Here is a 23,119-nt window from a genome sequence, read left to right as displayed (position 1 = left end):
AATTTTAATTTATATGACATTTTTTCAGCAAATTTTGTTGATACAGAATTAGATTCACCTTGTTTATCATGTTTAATTTATAACACTCAATTAAAAAATAAATAAAATTCGAAACAATGTGGCAGCTTTATAGCATAATTGTTTCCAAACACTTCCATACGACACTCGATAATTTGCTATAATTATAACGAGTATCGAAATGTGATATAAACTTTGACAGCGAATTTTAGGGTTCTTTTTCTCCGTGGTTTTTGCGATCAAACATGGCACCAACCGTAAGTGTCCGTAAAATAGTAATTTTACGTTGAATATTGTGAAATTATTAGAAATTGATATTGTAAAATGTGCCGTGTATTAATGTTTACTGAATGCGAATTAAATTAACGAATATTATAATGCGATTCCTTGGAAAATTGTGGATGAATATGGATTATTGACCGACGTTTTTCTTGTACTTTTTAGCCTAAGAACCAAAAGGGTGATAAGCCCGCTGCCGCCAAAAAGGCAGAACCTACAAAGGCTACCGCAGCCGCCGCCAAGGGTAAGGTTGAAAAACCCAAGGCTGAAGCTGCCAAGCCCGCTGCTGCCACCAAAAATGTAAAGAAGGTCCCTGAAGCCGCTAAGGAAGTTAAGGCTGCCGCCACCAAGGCTGCTCCAGTCAAGAAGGACGCCAAGGCTGCCGCTCCAGCCAAGAAGGCTGCTGCTCCTGCCAAGGAAGCTCCCAAAAAAGACGCTAAAGCTGCTGCCAAGCCCGCTGCTGCTGTACCAGCCAAGAAGGCTGAAGCTGCCAAGACTGAAAAGCCAGTTGCTGAGAAGGCCGCTAAAGCTGTAGTAACAAAACCAGCTGCCGCTAAACCCAAAAAAGCTGCTGTTGCCTCCGGTAAAGTAGGTAAGAAGGCTGTTTTGCGTGGCAAGGGACTCAAAAAGAAGAAGGTGTCTTTGCGTTATGCCATCGATTGCACCAACATTGCTGAAGATAACATCTTGGACGTTGCCGACTTCGTAAGTACTCAGAAATACTTTCAAACTCAATTTAAATATAAATCATAATAAACACCAAAGTGGAAATTATACTTTTGGTCTTGATGGCTATTAATTGCCACATGCATACTGCTTTGCTATTTTGAATTTAACCATTAACTCGGTTAAATTTGTCTGTTTCACAAAAAAAAACTCGTTCATCTAATGACCTTTTACAAAATTCCCGAAGAGGGGCTCTGGATGTAGCACAACGGGGTAGCCTCTGACTGTCAGAACCTGGACTGACCAGTGGTGCAACCGTTTGTGAACTGCGTCAAGACGTGCTATGTAAACCGCCACGAGGTGGGCCCTGGGTTGAGTTCACTTGCAACCGCAAGTGCTCAAGCCAAGATGCATAGTGCGCCCTGCCAAAGCGTATTTCCAAGTTGGGCGCTGCAGGTATTCATTCACCCAAAGCAAAGTTTAATTTTTGAAAATTTATTAAATATGTTAATTCTACCCTCTTCCCGGAGGGGGCTTTGTTGCTATAAAAGCAACAATGCTGTATCAATATTTATTAAAAACAACAGGTAATAATTACTAATACATATATCAATATTAAAACATTTATTTGAATTTAAAATTGTCTTTATTGGCCACGACTGATTTGTCGTTAGAGAGTGATTACCCTCGCTCTGATGACAGTGTACTCAGTGGCATAACAAAATCACACTATTTTTATATTTGGTTTTTAAATTGTATTGTGATTTGAAAGCTTAACAACAAAAGAGATAATCTCATGTAAATCCTTTCTGAATTTTTACTTAATGTAAAGACAATTTTAATTTTTCAATTATGTAGGTACATATATTTTTATTATTTATCAATATTAAAACATTTATTTTAATTTAAAATTGTCTTTATTGGCCACGACTGATTTGTCGTTAGAGAGTGATTACCCTCGCTCTGATGACAGTGTACTCAGTGGCATAATAAAATCACACTCTTTTTATATTTGGTTTTTAAATTGTATCGTGATTTGAAAGCTTAACAACAAAAGAGATAATCACATTTAAATCCTTTCTGGATTTTTAATTAATGTAAAGACAATTTTAATTTTTCTATTACATACCACTTACATTTTTATTATTTATTACTTTCTAACTTGAACTAAACTCGGTTTTATTTATTTTTATTATTATTTAGGAAAAGTATGTTAAGGCCCGCATGAAGGTTAACGGAAAAGTTAACAACTTGGGCAACAACGTCACTTTCGAACGTGTTAAGATGAAGTTGTACGTCAACTCTGATGTCCATTTCTCCAAGGCCTACTTGAAGTACTTGACCAAGAAATACTTGAAGAAGAACAGTTTGCGTGATTGGATCCGTGTTGTCGCCAACGAAAAAGATTCTTATGAACTCCGTTACTTCAGAATCAGCTCCAACGATGATGAAGATGAAGATGCCGAGTAAATTAATGTTTTTTCTTTTTTACTGAAGTGATAAAATAACAAAAACTTTTTGTTAAAAGTTTTTACATAATAAAATGAGAACTTTTTTTTAAAGTTAAAATTACTTGCAGTTTTATATTTGGGTTAATATGCCGGACTTCAATTGGGCAATTAAACAGAACAAAAAACCGCTTAAATATGCGACTAAAACAGCTATGATACTTTTAAATTGTTCACCATTAATAGCACTTTACAAGGTTTTTGTACTAACTTCGGGAAAAATATTCAGCCCAATTATGAATAAAAATTGCCCGCGAGTTTTTTCCCTTTCAAATTCAATGGGAAAAAACTCCCACGGAATTTCTTATTCATAATTGGGCTGATTGAAAAAATCCTGAACGTCAAACTTTTGAGATACTTATTAAGAAAGAAAATAGTACATAACATTCAAATTGGAACAAAAAATTTAAATTAATTCTGTTTTTATAAATATTTCAATTTGTCTCCCTCACGACAATTACATCTAAAATGCAAATTAAGTTTATAGAAGCAAAAAACGGTATAAAACGGACCGTAAATAACGGTTATCCAAAAAATTTTAAATAAAAAAATCTGCATGTTAGAGCCAACGGATATATAACATAATTTGCTTTCGAGAAGTTTCCTATTTAAAATCAACAAAATCGGTCCACAAATGGCTGAGATATGAGGAAAAAACAAGGACAATCTCGATTTTTGACCTATATGTATCTGGATTACTAAGTCATTAATATAGACAATATGGATATCTAATGATAGATATTTCAAAGACCTTTGCAATGACTTATATAAGACCATAGTAAGTTGGACCTACAATGGGTTAAAATTATAGACGACTTGAAAAAAATATACATATGTAGGTATATTTTACTCACAATGTAAAAAAAACGTATTTTTCGTGACGTAAGTCCAGCCCATTTGCCAGCCGGGCTGGATTGTCCAGCTTTTTTGATGCCTGTCCAGTTTCAAGCTAAAATTGAATTTGTCCAGCTAAATAGAAATTTTCGACAATAATATCCATAAATGAAAATTTACTCTAACACAGGTCAACAGGAAAAAAGGCATTGAAATTGAAACAAAAAATATATTTTTTAAGTGAAAAAAGCTAATTTTTGTGTTTTAAACAACTCACGAAAAATCTAAAATGGCAGAAATTGTTCAGGTTTATTACTTTGTCGCAAAAGCGCATATAATAGCAACAAAATAGTATATCGAACATAAAAATCGATTAATTCTTTTCGAATTTATTCACAATTAAGTAAATTCGATAATTTTCAAAAAATTTTACTTTTTTTTGTATGATATGTACACATCTGCTCAAAATAATAGATACACCTAAATTTATTTTTTAAAAACGAAAAAAAATAATGGTATATTGTAAAATTATAACAAAAATTCAGTCGATTTTTATTTATAGTTAAAAGGAGAGTAAAAAACAAAAACAAAATATTTCATAATTAATAATAAATATTATAAAGTAAATTAAATTTCTTAAATTTCGAAAAATTTGGTGCTCATAATAATAGATACATTTTTAAAAATTCTTATTAAACAAAAGCTAATAAATTTTATCTTAAAAAAATTAGTTTATTATTAAAGTAAAGCTAGTATCCAGTATATCCACCTTTGTTTTGTAAAACTTTCTCCACTCTTCTGGGCATACTGGATATCAAGTTCTGACACTTCTCCAATGGAATCTCGTACCATATTTTTTGCGTTTTCTCCCATAAATCGTCTTTATTTTTGAAAACTTCCTTCGAAAGCCTTATCTTTAATTCACTCCACAAGTTTTCTATTGGGTTTAAATCAGGGGATTGGCTGGGCCAGCTTAAAACAGGTACGTTATTCTCCAAGAACCAGTTTTTAACTAATCTTGAACTATGTTTTGGGTCGTTGTCCTGCTGGAATGTCCATATTAATGGCATATTTTCCGATGCATATGGAAGCATTACGTTTTCCAATATGTCTCTATACCCACTAGCATTCATGGTATCTTCTATTCGGAATATCGGACCAACACCATTCCATGAAAAGCAACCCCAAACCATTATGTTTCCCCCGCCATGTTTTACCGTCTTTTTTGTAAATTTAACGTGGAATTCTTTTCCTTTTGGTCGGCGTACATTTCTTTGGCAGTCGTTTCCAAACAAATTTATTTTTGTTTCGTCGCTCCATAAAATATTTCTCCATTTTTTTTTCGCCTTCACACCCGGACCATTGTAAGTGCTCTTTAGCAAATTCTAATCTTGTCTTGATATTTTTTTGGCGCATTAGTGGCACTTTTCTGGCAATTCTTCCCGGCAATTTAGCTTGTAAAAGACGACGACGAACTGTTTGTGGACTGATTTCGTTACATAGCTCCGCAGAAATAGCTTTCGATGATATGAAAGGGTCTTTTTTAACCATAAGGACGATCCGCCTATCTGTTTCTGGACTGGTTTTCTTTGGTCTACCGCGAGTTTCTCTTTTTTGTTTTTTAGATAAAGCATTTTGGACAAAATGTAAAGATCTTCCTATGCTCTTTGCTATTTCCCGTAATGATTTTCCTTGATTTCTCATCGTTTGAACAATTTTTTTCTCATCTTCGGTACAATGATGATTTCGTCCCATTTTCTTCAAAAGAGTCCTATTTTTTATAAAATTGTTGCTAAAATTTAAATTATACTTACTGTTTCACGTAAATAGGAACAAAAAATTGCACAAAAAAAAAATTGTATATAAACAAATTACAAATTACTGATGTGTATCTATTTTTATGAGCAAATAATTTTTTGTAATTCAAATAAATTCGTTTTTAAAAATCAACATGAAAGCAAATAGTTGCCAGATTTTTGACTGACATGACATTGCCAGATAGAAATTTTAATAATATGATGTATTCTTAACGCTTGCGAAGAAATTTTCAATGTTACCGCCATTTAAATTTTTTCCAATTAGGTGTATCTATTATTTTGAGCAGATGTGTATATGTACATAAAATTGAGAAGTTAATGTTCTTCTTTCGATTGCTTGAATTTAGAAAACATTTTTCCTATGCCATGTACAAATTTTCACATATATCTTGCGTTTCAATCGGCTCAGTAGTTTCGGAGATCTAATAACAAATTGAAGCAAAAAATATATTTTTTGCGTGAAAATAAAATTTTTGTTGGTTTTAATAAAATCATGAAAAATCGAAAACGGAATCGAAAAAGAAATTGTTCAGATTTATTGCTTTATCGCAAAGCCACATGTAATAGAAACAAAATAAGATATCGATCATAAAAATCGATGGATTCTTTTCGAATTTATTCACAATTAAGTGAATTCGCTCATTTCCCTAGTTTTTTTACTGTAGCACCGTGTACAATGGATATAAATATATTTTTAAAAAAATATTTACACAAAACCAAAATTAACATTGTCTCGATCATATTTATAATGTCCAGTTTTTTTGTTTTGATTTGTCCATCTTTTTAAAACCCAATGTCCAGCTTTTTGCAAATCTGAATCTGGCATCCCTACATGGACATGATATTTCATACCTAATTTCAACTATTCCAAAAACCAACACTTTTTTTTACTAAATTGAAGGCAATCATCAAAAATATAGCTGTCGATCGAACCATTTTGTTAGCAATGATATGAACACATAAAAAAAATTATTTTTTTTTGTATAAGAATCTGAGGAAGTGTAGGATTTGGTAATAATTATTGTATGAATGACCATCGAAATATGTTTTCTTTATATATAAAATATAATATACATACATACCTAGTTTAATATCACAATAAAAAATGTCAAGTTTGATTAATTTCAAATTTTTTTTTGTTTTGTTGGACTGTTTCTGGTACTTGCCCATATGATCCCGAGTGAGTGGGAAACCACTTTTGGTACTTTTTCTATATTCTAATGGTACTTTGTGAAATTTCTGTAATAATGAACATAGAAATATGAAATTATGTGTATAATATATACTGTATATGGTCCTAAGTGATTGAAAATTCAAGGGGTTACTTCATGGTACTTTTTAAATTAAATAAGAATCAGATGCATTAGGACGATTAAATATTTTGAAAATTATGTAAAAACGTTATTTGCTAATCAAAGAATTTGTTAGTTAAGATGTTTCATACTTTTATTTTATTATCGATATTTAACAGATATCAACTTATATCGTGTGGTTTACCTATTTCAAATAAGCTTAAAAGCACGTATGTACGTACATTCGGGATATAACTATTGACAATTTTTGCAAATATGCAAATTGGCATAGCATAGTCGGATAGAGCATTAAAAAATATGAAAAACCTCAGTATTATTTTTTCGCGATTGTTCAAAAAGTTCACGCACCAAACGCAAAGTTTTTCATTGAATATTTTCAATTATTTCGAAATACAATATATTTTATTTTAATAACAACTGCGGACATACTACAAAAGATAATTTTTAAATAAGGGAAGTATCCCTCACACTTGCAAAAAAAATAAACTATTTATATAATTTTTCAGTGAAAAAAATTTGGTTTATTTTAGAAATTGCTGTTGGTGCGTAATGTTTTTGATTCCAAATGACCTAAAAAAATGATTTTCATTACTTATACAACATTGGCCATCACGTGGTGGTATGCCAAAAATTTTGTCAAAATCAGTTATATCCCTAATGTACATAAGTAATATTTTCAAACATTTTATTGATCTATAATATTTTTTACAATAGGTAGAATATGTTTTCTCGTCACCTTAATATTATGTTGTTTATAAAATGATCCATCCATAAAATTACAATCTTTGCAACATTCAGTAGATAAATTAGGCTCATCTAATGACAAAAGGCGATTTTTTATGGATTCGCATAAAGTTAAATCGCTAATATTAATTAAACCAAAATCACGATGGACACTATTGTCTTCGGTTCGGACATACATACCCATCAAAAGCACTACACTGCATTTGAATTCTTCAGCGAATTCTCTTACCGCCTCATCTGCACTAGATTTCAAAATAAATTGCTGTACTGTTAAAGGGATACCAGGCAATGCAACTTTAATGGTTCCATCTTTGGATGAAGTTAATATTTTGAGATCTTTTCTTAACAACTGAGAAGCTGTTAGAGAACTCACATCTGCTCTAGCCTTTACTAAAGATCCAAACAACACATCTCTGCTTTGTAAATTGTTAAATTTTGTCAAAGCTTCTTCTAATGCTGAACAAATTTCTACATCTTTGTGTGTAGCTCTGGCAGCAGACTCTGAGAAGTTAACGGTATCTAATACTATAGTACTACGTAATAAATTTAAAATGTCCTTCTCTTGTTCACCCAACATGTTTGCTTTTATGAATTCTTCAGCAACAAGCGTTGCACAGGAACCTACTAAATCCAAATGTATTTGACATTTGTCAGGAATTATTGCTGATTCATCTTTGGGTCTATGGTCGTATATTGCCACACATTTTTCTGACCATGGACTAAGATGATGGTCGACTAACACAAATGTGGTACGATTTAAAAAATCTTCGGTTAACTCATCTTTAAACGTAAGCATTTCGTCGTTGATGTTATTTTCTTGAAATATATACTTCACTTCAGTTTTTAGGGGATAATCTCTTCTAGGAATATTTAGTACTGGTAAATAATTATATGTCTTTGAGGAATTCAAACCACATTTTTTATTATTTTGGTAAAAATATGCCATAGAAACAGCACATACAGCTGAATCTAAATCACAGGATTCATTCCCCAAAACAATACATATTGGTTCCTATTAAAAAATATATATAAATATGCATATTTTAGGATGTATGATAACAAGATTTGTATATTACCTTAGCGTTAACTAATTTACGAGTTTGTTTTAAAAAATTTAACATTTTAATTAATTTAATCTATTTTTGCAAAAACAAAAATATAAACCAAAACAATTGACATTCAACGAGTTGCCATATTTAATGGGGTAATTACAAAAAAGCTGGGATGGATTAATATTTGTACAATAGGGTGGCCCTGTTTCTATGGAGAAAAATCAGGTATCGATGTTCCCAACTAAAATGAATGTTTAGATAGTTTACGGAAACCTGCCGTCATTATTTGGTGAACTGTGGTACTTTATAAGGTACATATTTATAATTTTTTTTCACATTTCTCTCAAAGCAAATAAATAATTTGAAAGTGATTTCAATACCGTATCAAAATTCTCGTGAAAGTATACAAAAACAAGTTAGAGTAGTATATTCGGCTATGCCGAATCTTAAATACCCTCCACCTAAATATGATGAAAATTATAGAAGTTATCCATATTCAGTGTTTGTTATTGGGACTTAGCTCCGACTATGAAGATTGGTAGAATGTTAATGTAATATATTTTATATACATATTGATTGAGTGTGTGAAACTTCTGAGGTGAATAAAATTTTTAACATTTGATTCAACATTTTTGACAAGCAGCAAATTCAAAATTCAATGTTAATAATTTAACTTTAAAAAATTAAAATATGCAAAAAAAAATTTTAAAAAAATATGTTACATCTAAGTATTATTTTAATTTTATTTGGTCAAAAAAATGTTTTTAGCATATTTGTAGAGAGTAAAAAAGTTATCATTTCACACAGTATAAACCAAAGTAAATTAATAATTAATTTACTTTGGTATAAACATGAAAATTTTTCCCCACAGGGAAATATTTTTTACCATAGTACTTTGCTATCATTTCACACATGCCCATTGTTAGAAAAACTATTTTACGCAGAAGCTATTTTATTTCAAATGTATAAAAATCTTATCTAATTCAGCGATTTATAATTGAAAACTTATTCATACTATTTCCAACAGTCTATAATAATTTATATCATAATTACATCATAATTGGTCAACATTACCGATTGGCTCAACATTTTCCTTATTCACCACAAGTGAAGAAAAATAATATAAAACATCTAGAACCAAAAATAAAACAAACGCTTCTCAAAGTCCTGGTGCTTCTGTTTCCAATGTTGTTGATTCCGATTCAATTACACCAAGTAGATCAACGAGTAACTCCGATAACTATGCTACAATGTTGAATACTATATCTCATATATATTGTTGAGGTTACGATGATTTTCGTCAAACAACCCGAATGTGAACAAAAGAGCGTAATAGAGCGTAAAAATACACACAATTCATTCAGTTTCTTGATTTTGTTGTGGATATTTTATTTTTTACCCAAAAGAGCACACAAATTAAATGCCTCTTTTTGCGTACCACTGACTATATCTATCGGATTCAGAATATTTACATACGCAAACTACCGCAACATTTGTTAGAGTAAGTTCGGGTAATGTGGTATACCTATTTTTTACTTGACTATAATTTTTATAATCTTAATTTGATTGGAACAGTTCTCTGCCGTTGTTCTACTACAAGTGTTAGGTTTTCATCCATGAAAGTAAAAAAGTCTTTTTAGTTCAAGAGAAATTTGGGAAAAAGAGAATAAACCCATAAACAAGGCATTAAAAAAATTGGCGGGTAATGTGGTATACCATGTTCTTTTAATATTGTATACTAAACCACATAACCATAAGTTATATGAAACTATTTGTGCCAAATTTAATGCCATTACTTTAATATTTTCTTATATTTATCCTTATTCCGGGAGGACATTTGTATGGCTGCTTGGTGAAATTTCAATTTTAATAAGACTTGCTTTTTAGACACTTAATTTATTTAATGCTGTTTTGATTCACTATCCCTAACTGGACCGTATTTCTTTCACTTTTATTCTACTTTACAATCTACAGATATTTATTTATAAATTTCTACTTAATACTATTTTTACCAAAATATGTAATTTAAAAATGGAAAAACAAAAAACCAAAAAAAAAATAAAAATAACTGCGAATCCAATTAAACTAAACTACACTCAACTCCAAATTTACTTTAAATTTTCTAATTTCTTCCGATTTCGAAGTCTTTTTTTGTGTCAAATTTATATTCAATGAATTTTTGTAAATTTTTTACTTAGTTTTTTAGTAGTTTTCATTGTTGATCTTTATGTTTTTTGATGTGAAACAAAAATCTCTGCATTTCCCGAAAAATCCCTGGATTTACATTTATAAAATCCCGAATACCGGGATTTGTAAAATAAATATGTATGATTTCACCCAAATAGATTTTTAAACTGAAAAATATTGTGATGAATTTATTACTACCGTTTTGTATATTGTTTAAAACGCAGGGTTTTGGTCAGCATTGTAAATATTACCCTTGCTTTTTAGACACTTAATTTATTTAATGCTGTTTTGATTCACTATCCCTAACTGAACCGTATTTCTTTCACTTTTATTCTACTTTACAATCTACAGATATTTATTTATAAATTTCTACTTAATACTATTTTTACCAAAATATGTAATTTAAAAATGGAAAAACAAAAAACCAAAAAAAATAAAAATAACTGCGAATCCAATTAAACTAAACTACACTCAACTCCAAATTTACTTTAAATTTTCTAATTTCTTCCGATTTCGAAGTCTTTTTTTGTGTCAAATTTATATTCAATGAATTTTTGTAAATTTTTTACTTAGTTTTTTAGTAGTTTTCATTGTTGATCTTTATGTTTTTTGATGTGAAACAAAAATCTCTGCATTTCCCGAAAAATCCCTGGATTTACATTTATAAAATCCCGAATACCGGGATTTGTAAAATAAATATGTATGATTTCACCCAAATAGATTTTTAAACTGAAAAATATTGTGATGAATTTATTACTACCGTTTTGTATATTGTTTAAAACGCAGGGTTTTGGTCAGCATTGTAAATATTACCCAATTAGCACTAAAGCCCCAAAAATTCCACCACTTAAACATTTTGTCAGAATTTGAATTGAATGCAAACAAAATTTATTACACCATTTCAAACCTCCCTTGGCACCTCCCATATGATGATTATTTTAAAAAAAATCTAATATATGGGATACAATAAGAAATATAATCCATACATTTTATACGGTTATTCTACCATCAACATTAATATTTAGGACAAGAATGGGCGGACTAGATGTATTACTGCACGTATTCCGATTATAACTTCGGAAATTTGCAAGCCCATTTGAAAGTATTGTAACATGAAATTTATTGAATATTTAAACCTTGTTTTTATACTTAGGTTTATTGTATTACTATGTAATATTATTTTGGCCAAATTGGCTTTTTATTACTGAATAAAAAAATAAAATAAATGCCATTGATTTTAATCGATTGCAGTTTCATATTTGCTTAGCATTTGCAATGTCAATTGATAAAGGCCAAGGTCAGTCTTTGCAAATTTGCGGACTAAGTCTAGAAAATACATGTTTTTCACATGAACTGTTTTCAGTTGCATGTTCGCGACTAGGAAACCCCAAAGACTTATAGGTCTATGAACCAGATGGAGAAACCAAAAATATTGTACAGTAGCCCAAGAAAGTCTACATACTTTAAATTAAAGTAACATAAATTATTATGTTACTTTAATTTAAAGCAGTTTTTTTAGTTTTTTTTTTTATGAGATATATAATAATAAATGTCTTGTCGATTTTAGCAAAAAAAATTCAAATAACGCCCAAAAGTTCACCGTTATTAGAGTTATTGATTCTGAGTAAAATAACGAAAAATTTATTCTCGGTCACGCCTACTTTTGGGTGGGCGGGACTATTAAGTTTCATAATATTTTGAACATTAAAGCCAAAAAAAACAAAAAAAAAATCGTTATTTGACTCAGAATCAAAAAATTTAATAACGGTGAAATTTTGGAAGTGATAGGATGTAAACCCGACTTAAGTGATGTTGTTTTAATTTTTTAGTGTGAATTTATTTTTTTAACAAATATATTTCACTACTTTTAACTTACAAATACAGCTTTCAACGAAAGAAATTTAATTTGAATTCCTGTATGTAGACTTTATTGGGCTACTGTATATCCTAAGGCATTGGGACAATAAATAATTAATACAAAATTGTATATATAAACATTAAATACCAATATTTTTGGTTCTAAGCTTTTCTATTTTATTACAATTCACATTAAGGTTAGAAAATATGAAACAGATTTTAGATAGACTAAATATATTGTAAATTATTACTATACGGGTAGTGAAGCACACCGGGTTTTAGCTAGTAATAAATAAAATTTTAAATTTATTAAACAAATTCATGTGAGTATGCACTATAATAGGGCAGGTGCTTAGATATACATAAATAAAAACGCATATGTTATTCATAATTATTTTTTATTTAATGTTATACAAAATTCATATAATAATTAATGTATGTATGTATGTATTAAGAATACAATCGTTTTCTATCTATTTACAATTGGGGTTCATCAGGGCAATCCTCAGTTTCTCCCATTTCATCATCGGCACAATCCAAAGTTAAATCATCTAACATTTCAGCTAATGTTATGCGTGGAACATTATCATTAAAACCCAAAGTGTCGCCGCCGTCAACTGGAATTTTTTTAGCATCACGATAAATATTGACTTGCTTACGAATTTCCGGATCTTCCTCCAAATCCTCCAAGAATTCATGATAATCATGTTTACTACGTTCATCTGTAGCTTCAGCGGCCAAATGACGTAATTTCCATAAGCGCTGATTCGAGCGCGTCTGGCGATCAATGTAACATTTTTTCACCAAAACTACGTCTGGAATTTGTTCGGCAGTGAGCTTTTCAAATTCATTATTGTTGATATTGGCTTCACCTAAATTATAGCCCAAAACAGAATCTCCAACCTTGAGAATGTGGCCTAAATGTGAGCGAGTATGTATTGGATTGTCATTAATTCCTAGTTCAGAAGCTCTTACAACCCAAATATCACAGAGCACGTGACGAAAAGACAATTGTCCTTGGCCTGGGTTATATTTTCGGTCTTTATCCATTATTACCTCCACATCCATTACAACGTACTCCACCAATTGCTTCGGATTGCAAATGGCATCCAAAGGTGAACGATAAAATACCAGACCGGAAATTTCAGCTATCTGAGCTGTCATTGGATCTATTATATGTATTCCGCTTGCTACTCTTTGTACTAGACAAATTGGAGATAGATTTCCCAATTGCTGCCGCAACTTCTTGGACAAACATATGGCACTGTCTTTCGAAATGGGCGCAATTTCGACCGACCACGTATATTTGTAGTTAAAGTTATTGCTGTGTATATCTTGTGATATCAAACGCTTTGAAGTCGTTATTTTAACGGGAACCATAGTTTGCAAGAAATCTACCATTTTGCGAGCATGATTTTCGCTGGAGTAGTAGAAATCTAAGCCGCCATGCAAGGGTTTAATGCCCAAAGTATTTTCATGGGCCTTATGTTTCAATATCAATTGTTCTAAGTAGTAAAACGTCTTCTTGTTTTCTGCCCGTTGGCGAACTTGCACAATACAACGCCAGAAATCCTTTGCCTCTGTACGGTGACAATCATCACACATTTGATTTTGAATAGTAAATTCTACTATGAAAACTTGTTGGAGCACAGTACCACCAGATACTTCGCCATGTACAGTTAATTTTACTTTAAGTCGCTTGGAGTGAGCCTCTGTCCACACGAATCCAGCATCTACCAGTTTAACTTCTTTAAGACCTCTTAATTTTTTTAGGCAAAGAGCCAAAAGTTCCCGCGATTCCAAAGCCGCTTGTATCCATTCTCCCGGTGGCTGCAAATAACGTTCACAACTGCGACAGAAATGTAGTACAGCTTGTTTGGGTATGGATTCGGTGATGTCAACGTGATTTCGTAGGCAAGTGACACACATATTGGAAGGGTTTGGTTGTATAGCTACACCACATTCGCAACATAATATCACAGATTGCGGAGTATTACTATTTACCGCTGTACCAGCCGTGGTACCACCAGAAAAATCAACATATTCCATGTTTTCAAAATTCTACCAAAAAAACTAGCAAATTTGAATTATATTACTTCTTTATTATTAACGAAATATAATAAAAATTTAATTTTTATTTAAGACAAAGAAAAACAAAAACACGTGCAGCACTGCGACTAAAATATTAACAACATATGTAGTTAGTGCTACCAGATCAACAAGAATACTGTTTTATTTTTTGTTTACGTATATTCTTAAAGAATATAGGTCAGTCCACGTATTATAGCAACGAAATTTGTTTGAGCAAATGTAGATAAAGGGCACGGCGAATTCATTACAGGCGACGAAAAAGCCAGCTGCAAGGCGAATTTATATACAAGGTGGTGTCGGTGGCGAATTCAGGAAAATACGAGAGAATTCATTAATTTTTTATATATGGAGTTTGACTTTCAAAACCACTCTCTCATTGTTTCGAATGTCAAACTCCATATATAAAAAATGCATGAATTCGCTCGTATTTTCCTGAATTCGCCACCGACACCACTTAGAAGTGTGCCCTGATAATATGTAATATTACATATTATCTTTTATTTTTATTAACGAATAAAAAAAATAAAACCTACCAAAATGAATCCACCATCCAAGGTGCATTTAATAAGGTGCCATCGGCAGCACAGCTGGTTATAGAAATAGCTCGCACAAATTTCAAACTGCATATCAAGGCGTATTTATTTATTAAATGCACCTTGCTGCATATATATAAAATATTCGCCCGTATGTCAAACTCTATATATAAAAAATAAGTGAATTCGCCTGTATTTATTTCAATTCGCCACTCAAGGCGTATTTAACAAGGTGACAGCAGTGGCGAATTGAAATAAATACAAGCGAATTCATTTATTTTTTATATATGGAGTTTGACATAATGGCGTTCCGGCGAATATTTTTTATATATGCAGTTTGACATTATCGCGTGCTAGTTCTGTAATCAGCTGTTCTCGTGAGGTCACCTTATTAGATTCGCCTTGTCGCCACTGCTGTCACCTTGTTAAATACGCCTTGCCACCATCCTACTAAACTGAAAAATACTTCCAAATTTGATATGGTAACGCAGATTCTGATTCAAGGCGTATTTAACAAGGTGACAGCAGTGGCGAATTGAAATAAATACAGGCGAATTCACTTATTTTTTATATATAGAGTTTGACATACGGGCGAATATTTTTTATATATGTAGTTTGACATTTGTGCGAGCTATTTCTATAATCAGCTGTGCTGCCGATGGCACCTTATTAAATGCACCTTGTTCTGATTCACGACACAATGTTTACCAAGGCGAATTTATTATTATACAAGGTGGAGTCAGTCAAACAGCTGATAATTTTTTTTTTCGCTTTTTGGTTCTAACAGTTGTCAAAGCTAGTTTTTATATTTAAATATCTACATATTCTAATCGTATTAACAGAATATTTATTTTTTAAATAAATAAGTAAAGCCCTCACTATAGAATTATCTACACTAAATTAAGTTTTAATACTTATTTGTTTAATATTTCATTTTTGTTTTTTGACGTTTGTTAAGACCAATTGTTGTATTTGTAGAACTGATAGCACCTTGTATGAATTCGCCTTGATGTTTACCTTTGCGAAAATGCGAACTTTTGTACAAACACAATAGCGGAGTTCAGTATTAAGTGCGAATGGTATTGCATCATTGCAAATGCAAAATTGTAAATGTTTTTGTGTGTATTTTGTTATTGGATTACGGTAAAATTTTGCATTTGCAATGATGCTAGACCATTCGCACTTAACACTGAATACCGCTAATAGGTATTTTGCATGTAGGAATGATTGTTTGAGTGAATACCTTCAATATATTTGATATGTACGTCAATTAAAATAAAATAGCATAATTTGTTTTATTATTCTTTCTAAAAACAGACATTTAAATAAGTACATATGTATGTATGTGTATATAGTTATTTAAAAAATAATAAAATACATTTGTATAAGTAACGTATTCCTATGTATTGCACCTTCTTCTTGTAAATATATGCACCTTATTGTCAACTTTCCTCATTTACAGAATGTATGTCAAGATTTATAGCAAGTTCATCTATTATTTCGGCTAAATCTATGGCCGTAATGGTGTCAGTAGTTTCATTTACAGCAGTATCAGAGATATTTGGTTCAACGATTTTTGTATGGTCTCGATATATATTAACATTTTTACGAATCTCAGCATCCTCCTCTAAGTCCTCTATAAAATCGAGCTTGTCTCTAACGATGCGTTCGTCCACAGGACCGTATGTAAGGTGTTTAAGTTTCCAAAGTCGTTGTTTATTGCGGGCGGTACGATCATGACATTTACGAACGAGTATTATATCTGGAATTTGATCTGTTTTTAATTTGTCAAATTCTGTTTCATTGATATTAGTTTCTCGCATGCTATAACCCATAACGGAATCTCCCACGCTGAGAACATGGCCGAGGTGTGTGCGGGTATGTGTGCTATTTTCATTAGTACCTAGTTGCGAAGCTCTCACTAACCAAATGTCACACAATTGATGACGGCAAGATTTTTGGCCCTTTCCGGCTGTTTTTCTAATTTCTTTTTCTTGTAACGGCTCAATATCCATTACAATAAATTCAATGAGTTGCTTGGGATTACATATGGCATCGAATGGTGAACGAAAATAATTTAGGCCGGTTAATTCGGACAGTTGTGCTGTCAATGGATCCATCAAATGCATTCCATGAGTTACTTTATAAACCAAACAAAGTGGTGGCAAGTTTCCGAGTTGATGCCTGAGCTTTCGTGGAAGACAAACAAGACTATCCTTTGATAGTGGAGCAATTTCTACGGACCACGTATATTTATAGTGATGAATGTTGCTGTTTTGATCTTGTGATATTAAACGCCTTGATTGTGTTACTTTAACAGGAACCATACTCTCCAAGAAACTTACCATTTTGCGGGCATGGTTTTCAGCTGCATAGAAAAAGTCTAAACCTCCATGTACGGCCTTAATACCCAACGTATTTTCATGAGCCTTATGCTTCAAAATTAATTGTTCCAAGTACAAATACGTCTTCTTATTTTCTGCATGCTGTCTCACTTGAACCACGCAACGCCAATAATCCTTTGCTTCAACACGGTGACATTCATGGCACATCTGATTCTGAATGGAATAGTCGATAATAACACCCTGGCGCAGTGAAGAAAAATCAGCGGCATTTCCTTCCACTACCAGTTTTACCTTCATACGTTTTGAGTGACGTTCTGTCCATACAAAACAAGCATCAACCAATTCTAAATTTTTTAAACCTTTCAGCTTTTTCAAGCACAGTCCCAAAAGTTCACGGGATTCCCATTTTGCATTTATCCATTCACCGGGAGGTTGTAAAAAACGCTCACAACCCTTGCAGTACTGCAATTCGACTTGCTTGCATATTCCCTCTGTTATATCAATATGCTCACGTAAACAAGTCAAGCACATATTATGTGAATTGGGCTGTATAGATACACCACATTCGCAACACTTTATAGTGTTTGTTCTGATTTCGATGATTTCTCCATTATCTTTGTTTGCAATACCTTTGGCATTAAAATCAACGTACTCCATTCTGTTAGTTATGGCAGCAAAGAAGAAAAGAACTCGGAACACTTATTATTTTCACAAATAGTTTGTTGACATGAAGGCGAATTGATTTGTTGAATGAATTCGCCTTGGTTGATATTAAACAATTTCATCAATTTCTGTAACATACAGTATAGGGTTCTACATTTAAAACAAAAAGTTGACTTTTCGATTTTTTTCGATTTTTAAAAGGTCGACTTTTTTAAGTGTAATTAAATGTATAAAATAGTAAACAAATTTACATTACTAATTTGGCATGTTTATTATTAAACAATTTTCAAAAAGTTTCTGGAATTCAAGTATATTTAGATATGTCTAAAAACTTATAGATCTATAGAATTTTGTGTAGAGAGAGCATTAATTTATAAACATTTATTTATTATTTATTTTAGCATAGACTTGAAAAAATGCAAGTGTATTAAATTACAGGCTATTATTTTATTTCTGTTAATGTGTGCATATTTAGTTTTAATATAATGTTGCAATTAAATATCTTTTTTAACAATCTAAAAAGTCCACATTTATCGACTAATCGACTTTTTGAGTAGATTTTTAAGAAAAAGTAGACTTTTATCGAATAATCGATATTTTTTGGTTAATTGACTTTTTGAGTAGATTTCTAAGTCCCCTTTTACAATGCAGAAATTGAAAGGCAGACATTTTTCTCATTCTTTTGAATGAAACCTTTTACAACCGCGAAATTAATAGACAGACAGAAATTTGTCGTTTCCTTTTTTTCGTTGTTGATGCGTATGAATATTTAAATTGTCAAATGCATTTAAACATTGATGTGAGAAAAATGATATGAAGCAACAACATGAAAATTGCGAAAATTGGAAAAGAGATACAAAAAATGTCTAGTACAAGATGGTCGTGTACTACACACTCTGCCTCTTCAACCCCTCGGCAACAAACTTCGTCTGTCTGCCTTTCAATTTCTGCATTGTAAAAGGGGACTTAGCAAGGCGAATCAATCTATTAGATATCAGCCAAGGCGAATCTAATAAGGTGACAGCGCCATGGCAACAAATACAACAAGGCAAAAACAACATGCTTTTTGTTTTTGTGAAAAATTCGTCCAAATGTCAAAATCAGCTGTCATTTATAAATACAAATTGTAAACAATTTTTTTTGTAATTATTTTCAAAGTTTTATCAGAACCAAAAGGAGAAAATTATGAATAAAATCAAGTTTAAATTGTAATTATTGTACTTCATATAATTCACATGATGCTGTAAAATTTCGACATTTGGATGTTGTTTTAAGTAGAAAACAAGTAAGAGTGCTATATTCGGCTATGCCGAATTTTATATACCCTTCACCTTTGTTGTAGATGCATTATTATTTTTTATAATAATTAGAATACTAGCTGACCCGGTGCGCTTCGCCACCCCAATTAGAAGAAAGAAATAGTACTATCAAGTCTCACTTTGTGAATCTAATTGTAAATGTCTAATTTCATATTTATGGGTCCATTATTATAGAAAATGCAAAATGTGTTCCTAATTTTAAATTTTTAGGTTTATTATTATAAAATATTCAAAAAGTACCATTGCAATAAGGAAATAGTACCATTGATTATCACTTTTAAATTCGCATTCACTAAACCATAACCCCATAATCATAATTCCTATATTATCAACTAATTTTGTTTCTATAATATTTAATAAATTATCAGAAAATCGAAACCGATCGGTTTTTAATTTTTTAAAACCGAAAACGCGGTTTTGAAATTCTTCGATTTTTTGGAAACTCTAGGTCCATTATTATAGGAAATTCAAAAAAGTACCATTATAATATATAAAAAGTACCAAAAATCCCCCACTTGTGGTTTCCCACTCACTTGGGTCCATATAAGCTTAATTTGATGGCTTTAGGTTCATTGGTGAAGAAATTACAAAAAGTACCATTCGAATAAAGAAAAAGTACCAAAAAGTCTCCTCCTAGAATTCTCACTCACTTATGACCATATATGTTTAATTTCGTGTTTCTAAGTCCATTGTTATAGAAAATTCAAAAAAGTACCATTAGAATATAGAAAAAGTACTAAAAAGTATACACTTGTGGTTTTCCAGTCACTCGGGTTCATATAAGCTTTATTTCGTGATTCTAGGTTCATTGGTGAAGAAATTACAAAAAGTACCATTCAAATAAAGAAAAAGTACCAAAAAGTCGCCGCCTAGAATTCTAACTCACTTAGGACCATATATGCTTAATTTCATGTTTTTAAGTCCATTGCTATAGAAAATTAAAAAAGTACCATTAGAATAAACAAAAAGTATCAAAAAGCAGCTACTTGTGGATTCCCACTCACTCTGGTCCATATAACCTTTATTTCATGTTTCTAGGTTCATTTGTGAAGAAATTACAAAAAGTACCAATCGAATAAAGAAAATAAGTACCACAAAGTCTCCCCCTAGAATTCTCACTTACTTAGGACCATATATGCTTAATTTCATGTTTCTAAGTTCATTGTTATAGAAAATTCAAAAAAGTACCATTAGAATAAACAAAAAGTACCAAAAAGTCTCCCCATAGAATTCTCATTCACTTAGGACCATATATGCTTAACTTCATATTTCTATGTCCATTATTACATAAAATTCAAAAAGTACCATTAGAATATAGAAAAAGTAGATTCCCACTCACTCCGGTCCATATAAGCTTAATTTCATGTTTTTAGGTTCATTGGTGAAGAAATTACAAAAAGTACCATTCGAATAAAGAAAAAGTACCAAAAAGTCTCCCCTAGAATTCTCACTCACCTAGGACCATATATGCTTAATTTCATGTTTCTAAGTCCATAGTTATAGAAAATTCAAAAAAGTACCATTAGAATATAGAAAAAGTACCAAAAAACCCACACTTGTGATTTCCCACTCACTCGGTTTATATATATAAGCTTTATTTCATGTTTCTAGGTTCATTGGTGAAGAAATTACAAAAATTACCATTCCAATAAAGAAAAAGTACCAAAAAGTCTCCCCCTAGAATTCTCAATCACTTTGGACCATATATGTTTAATTTCATGTTTCTAAGTCCATTGTTATAGAAATTTCAAAAAATGTACCAAACTGTTTACCCGGATTTGGCCCAATATACACCTTGGTACTCGAGTTCCAAATAACACCCTGTTAGTTTATTTTTGTATGAATCCAGGAACCAACGATAAAAAAATTATCAAAATTGGCTTAATAATTTCAAATATAATGTATTTTCACGATTTTATCCCCTTTTTGGTACCTTTTTTTATCCCCATTGAGGTGGTACAATTTTATTCAAATAAATTTCTGTAACGTGGTGGGAGCTCATAATAAAATATTCGTATGTCTATGTCAAATTATAGAAAAACATATTTTATGAAAAAGTACCAAAAATAAACACAATTTTTATCCCTTAAGGTTTCGAATTTCCAAAAAGTACGAAACTTAGTATATTTTTTATTTTTTGATAAGTAAAGAATTTGATTCTATGTTTATTGGTTTAAAAGATACATAGGGTGCCAAAAAAGTACCAAAATACAGTTTTTACCCGTTTTCTCCCCTAAAAGTTTCGAATTTCGAAAAAGTACGAAACACCTGTCAGCTTATTTTTTGAATAGAGTAACATGCAATTTTAAGTTTTTTTGTATCTTTATTAATTTTTAAGATATAAGGTTACCTAAACGTTTGAATTTCCAAAAATTCCTTCTTATCGGATCGTTTTGGGGAGGGAGGAACCCACAGTTAAAATTTCATGATTCTAGCTTCAGCCGTTTGGGCTGTGCGATGATGAATCAGTCAGTCAGTCAGTGAGTCAGTAACGTTACTCTTTTATATATCGATGGCTTTACAGTAGAAGGAAAAAACTTAATAAAATCCATAAAATTTTAGACACAAAAAAGTTTTAATGCTATTTTTAATAAGAAGAAACCTCACATTTTATTTCCCATTTAAAATTTTTCATTTTTTTATTTCAATGAAGTTATTTAATTTACACTTTTTACATTGATACTTTTGAAAAAAAAAAATTATTTACGCCTTTTTTATATTAAGCCATCGATATATAGATATGTATGTATATTGCCCACTTTCAGCGTATAGCATCCCAAATATATCAAAAACGCTTTTAAAAATTGTAGAAGTTACAAATGAAACAAAACACCAAAAAACCAAAATACGCAAAGCAATAAAACCAGCACACATCCGAATACTATGTACAGTAGCCCAAGAAAGTCTACATACAGGAAAAATTATTATGTTACTTTAATTTAACCTTTAACTTATGAGGTGGTAAATTTTACACCCTCTCTTCATTTTTTTAAAGTTTTATCAAAAAGGCTTGTGAAATAAAGTGCCTGCATTTTTGTTTCAAATAACATTTTACTTTCTTTTTTTAATTTTTTTAAATTAAAATTGTTGTATCTTATTGTTAAAAAGCAAATATTAACGAAAAAATGTTTTTTAAAGTAAAATTTTTTGCAAAAATTATAAGGTGTAAAATTTACACCACATCTGTAACTATGTCAAAAATTTTCATGTCATAAGTTAAAGCAGTTTTTTTAGTTTTTTTTTTATGAGATATATAATAATAAATGTCTTATGTCGATTTTAGCAAAAAAAAAATTCAAATAACGCCCAAAAGTTCACCGTTATTAGAGTTATTGATTCTGAGTAAAATAAAGAAAAATTTATTCTCGGCCTACTTTTGGGTGGGTGGGACTATTAAGTTTTATAATATTTTGAACATTAAAGCCAAAAAAACCAAAAAAAATTTCATTATTTGACTCAGAATAAAAAAATTTAATAACGGTGAAATTTTGGAAGTGATAGAAAATGTTGCTTAACCCGACTTAAGAGATGTTGTTTTAATTTTTTTAGTGTGAATTTATTTTTTTAACAAATATATTTCACTACTTTTAACTTACAAATACAGCTTTCAACGAAAGAAATTTAATTTGAATTCCTGTATGTAGACTTTATTGGGCTACTGTATACTGTTTCGAAATTGTACTTGAATTCAAATATAACGATTTTACGTCTGATTTAAAAGTAGCCTAATGCTTTCAAATAACAGTGCTGTAATAGCAAACTGTAACATATCTGAGGGCATTAGAGTGCTCCAAGATTGTATGGACGAAAAAAATTTTCTAGGTACAGGCCGTCCCCCCTCTAAAATGGTTCTATGTATTGTAGAAACTCGTTGTGTAAAATATTAGGATGAT

General features: G+C 31.0%; 4 protein-coding genes across 4 annotated transcripts; 1 reads left to right on the top strand and 3 right to left on the bottom strand.

Moving 5' to 3' along the window:
* The first annotated feature begins 153 nt into the window (after window positions 1-153).
* On the top strand, window positions 154-2,532 carry RpL22 (Ribosomal protein L22). Its single transcript, XM_065506607.1, has 3 exons — window positions 154-275; window positions 463-1,002; window positions 2,167-2,532. Exons 1-3 carry the CDS (start codon window positions 264-266, stop codon window positions 2,431-2,433), a joined length of 819 nt encoding a protein of 272 aa, XP_065362679.1. The 5' UTR covers window positions 154-263; the 3' UTR covers window positions 2,434-2,532.
* A 4,574-nt stretch (window positions 2,533-7,106) lies between these two features.
* On the bottom strand, window positions 7,107-8,369 carry pn (exopolyphosphatase prune). The gene is made up of 2 exons (XM_065507299.1): window positions 8,256-8,369; window positions 7,107-8,191 (listed from the first exon to the last, which is right to left on the bottom strand). Exons 1-2 carry the CDS (start codon window positions 8,298-8,300, stop codon window positions 7,121-7,123), a joined length of 1,116 nt encoding a protein of 371 aa, XP_065363371.1. The 5' UTR covers window positions 8,301-8,369; the 3' UTR covers window positions 7,107-7,120.
* Window positions 8,370-12,656: 4,287 nt separating this feature from the next.
* Window positions 12,657-14,457, bottom strand: LOC135957646 (60S ribosomal export protein NMD3-like). Its single transcript, XM_065508431.1, has one exon. It carries the CDS (start codon window positions 14,322-14,324, stop codon window positions 12,753-12,755), a length of 1,572 nt encoding a protein of 523 aa, XP_065364503.1. The 5' UTR covers window positions 14,325-14,457; the 3' UTR covers window positions 12,657-12,752.
* A 1,712-nt stretch (window positions 14,458-16,169) lies between these two features.
* Window positions 16,170-17,999, bottom strand: LOC135957969 (60S ribosomal export protein NMD3-like). Its single transcript, XM_065508818.1, has one exon. It carries the CDS (start codon window positions 17,899-17,901, stop codon window positions 16,342-16,344), a length of 1,560 nt encoding a protein of 519 aa, XP_065364890.1. The 5' UTR covers window positions 17,902-17,999; the 3' UTR covers window positions 16,170-16,341.
* Between the last annotated feature and the right edge of the window lie 5,120 nt (window positions 18,000-23,119).

This window comes from Calliphora vicina, chromosome 4, assembly GCF_958450345.1.
Source record: "Calliphora vicina chromosome 4, idCalVici1.1, whole genome shotgun sequence".
In the NCBI taxonomy this organism is placed as follows: Eukaryota; Metazoa; Arthropoda; class Insecta; order Diptera; family Calliphoridae; genus Calliphora; species Calliphora vicina.
The sequence above is the reverse complement of the archived record's forward strand: the minus strand, read 5'-3'. Positions and strand labels throughout refer to the sequence as shown.

Bases quoted from the DNA above. Each gene is read 5' to 3' on its own strand.
- RpL22 (XM_065506607.1), top strand. The intron at 1,003-2,166 runs GTAAGTACTCAG...ATTATTATTTAG, and splicing joins TCTTGGACGTTGCCGACTTC to GAAAAGTATGTTAAGGCCCG.
- pn (XM_065507299.1), bottom strand. From the start codon at position 8,300: ATGTTAAATTTTTTAAAACAAACTCGTAAATTAGTTAACGCTAAG. The intron at 8,192-8,255 runs GTAATATACAAA...ATTTTTTAATAG, and splicing joins GTAAATTAGTTAACGCTAAG to GAACCAATATGTATTGTTTT.
- LOC135957969 (XM_065508818.1), bottom strand. From the start codon at position 17,901: ATGGAGTACGTTGATTTTAATGCCAAAGGTATTGCAAACAAAGATAAT.
- LOC135957646 (XM_065508431.1), bottom strand. From the start codon at position 14,324: ATGGAATATGTTGATTTTTCTGGTGGTACCACGGCTGGTACAGCGGTA.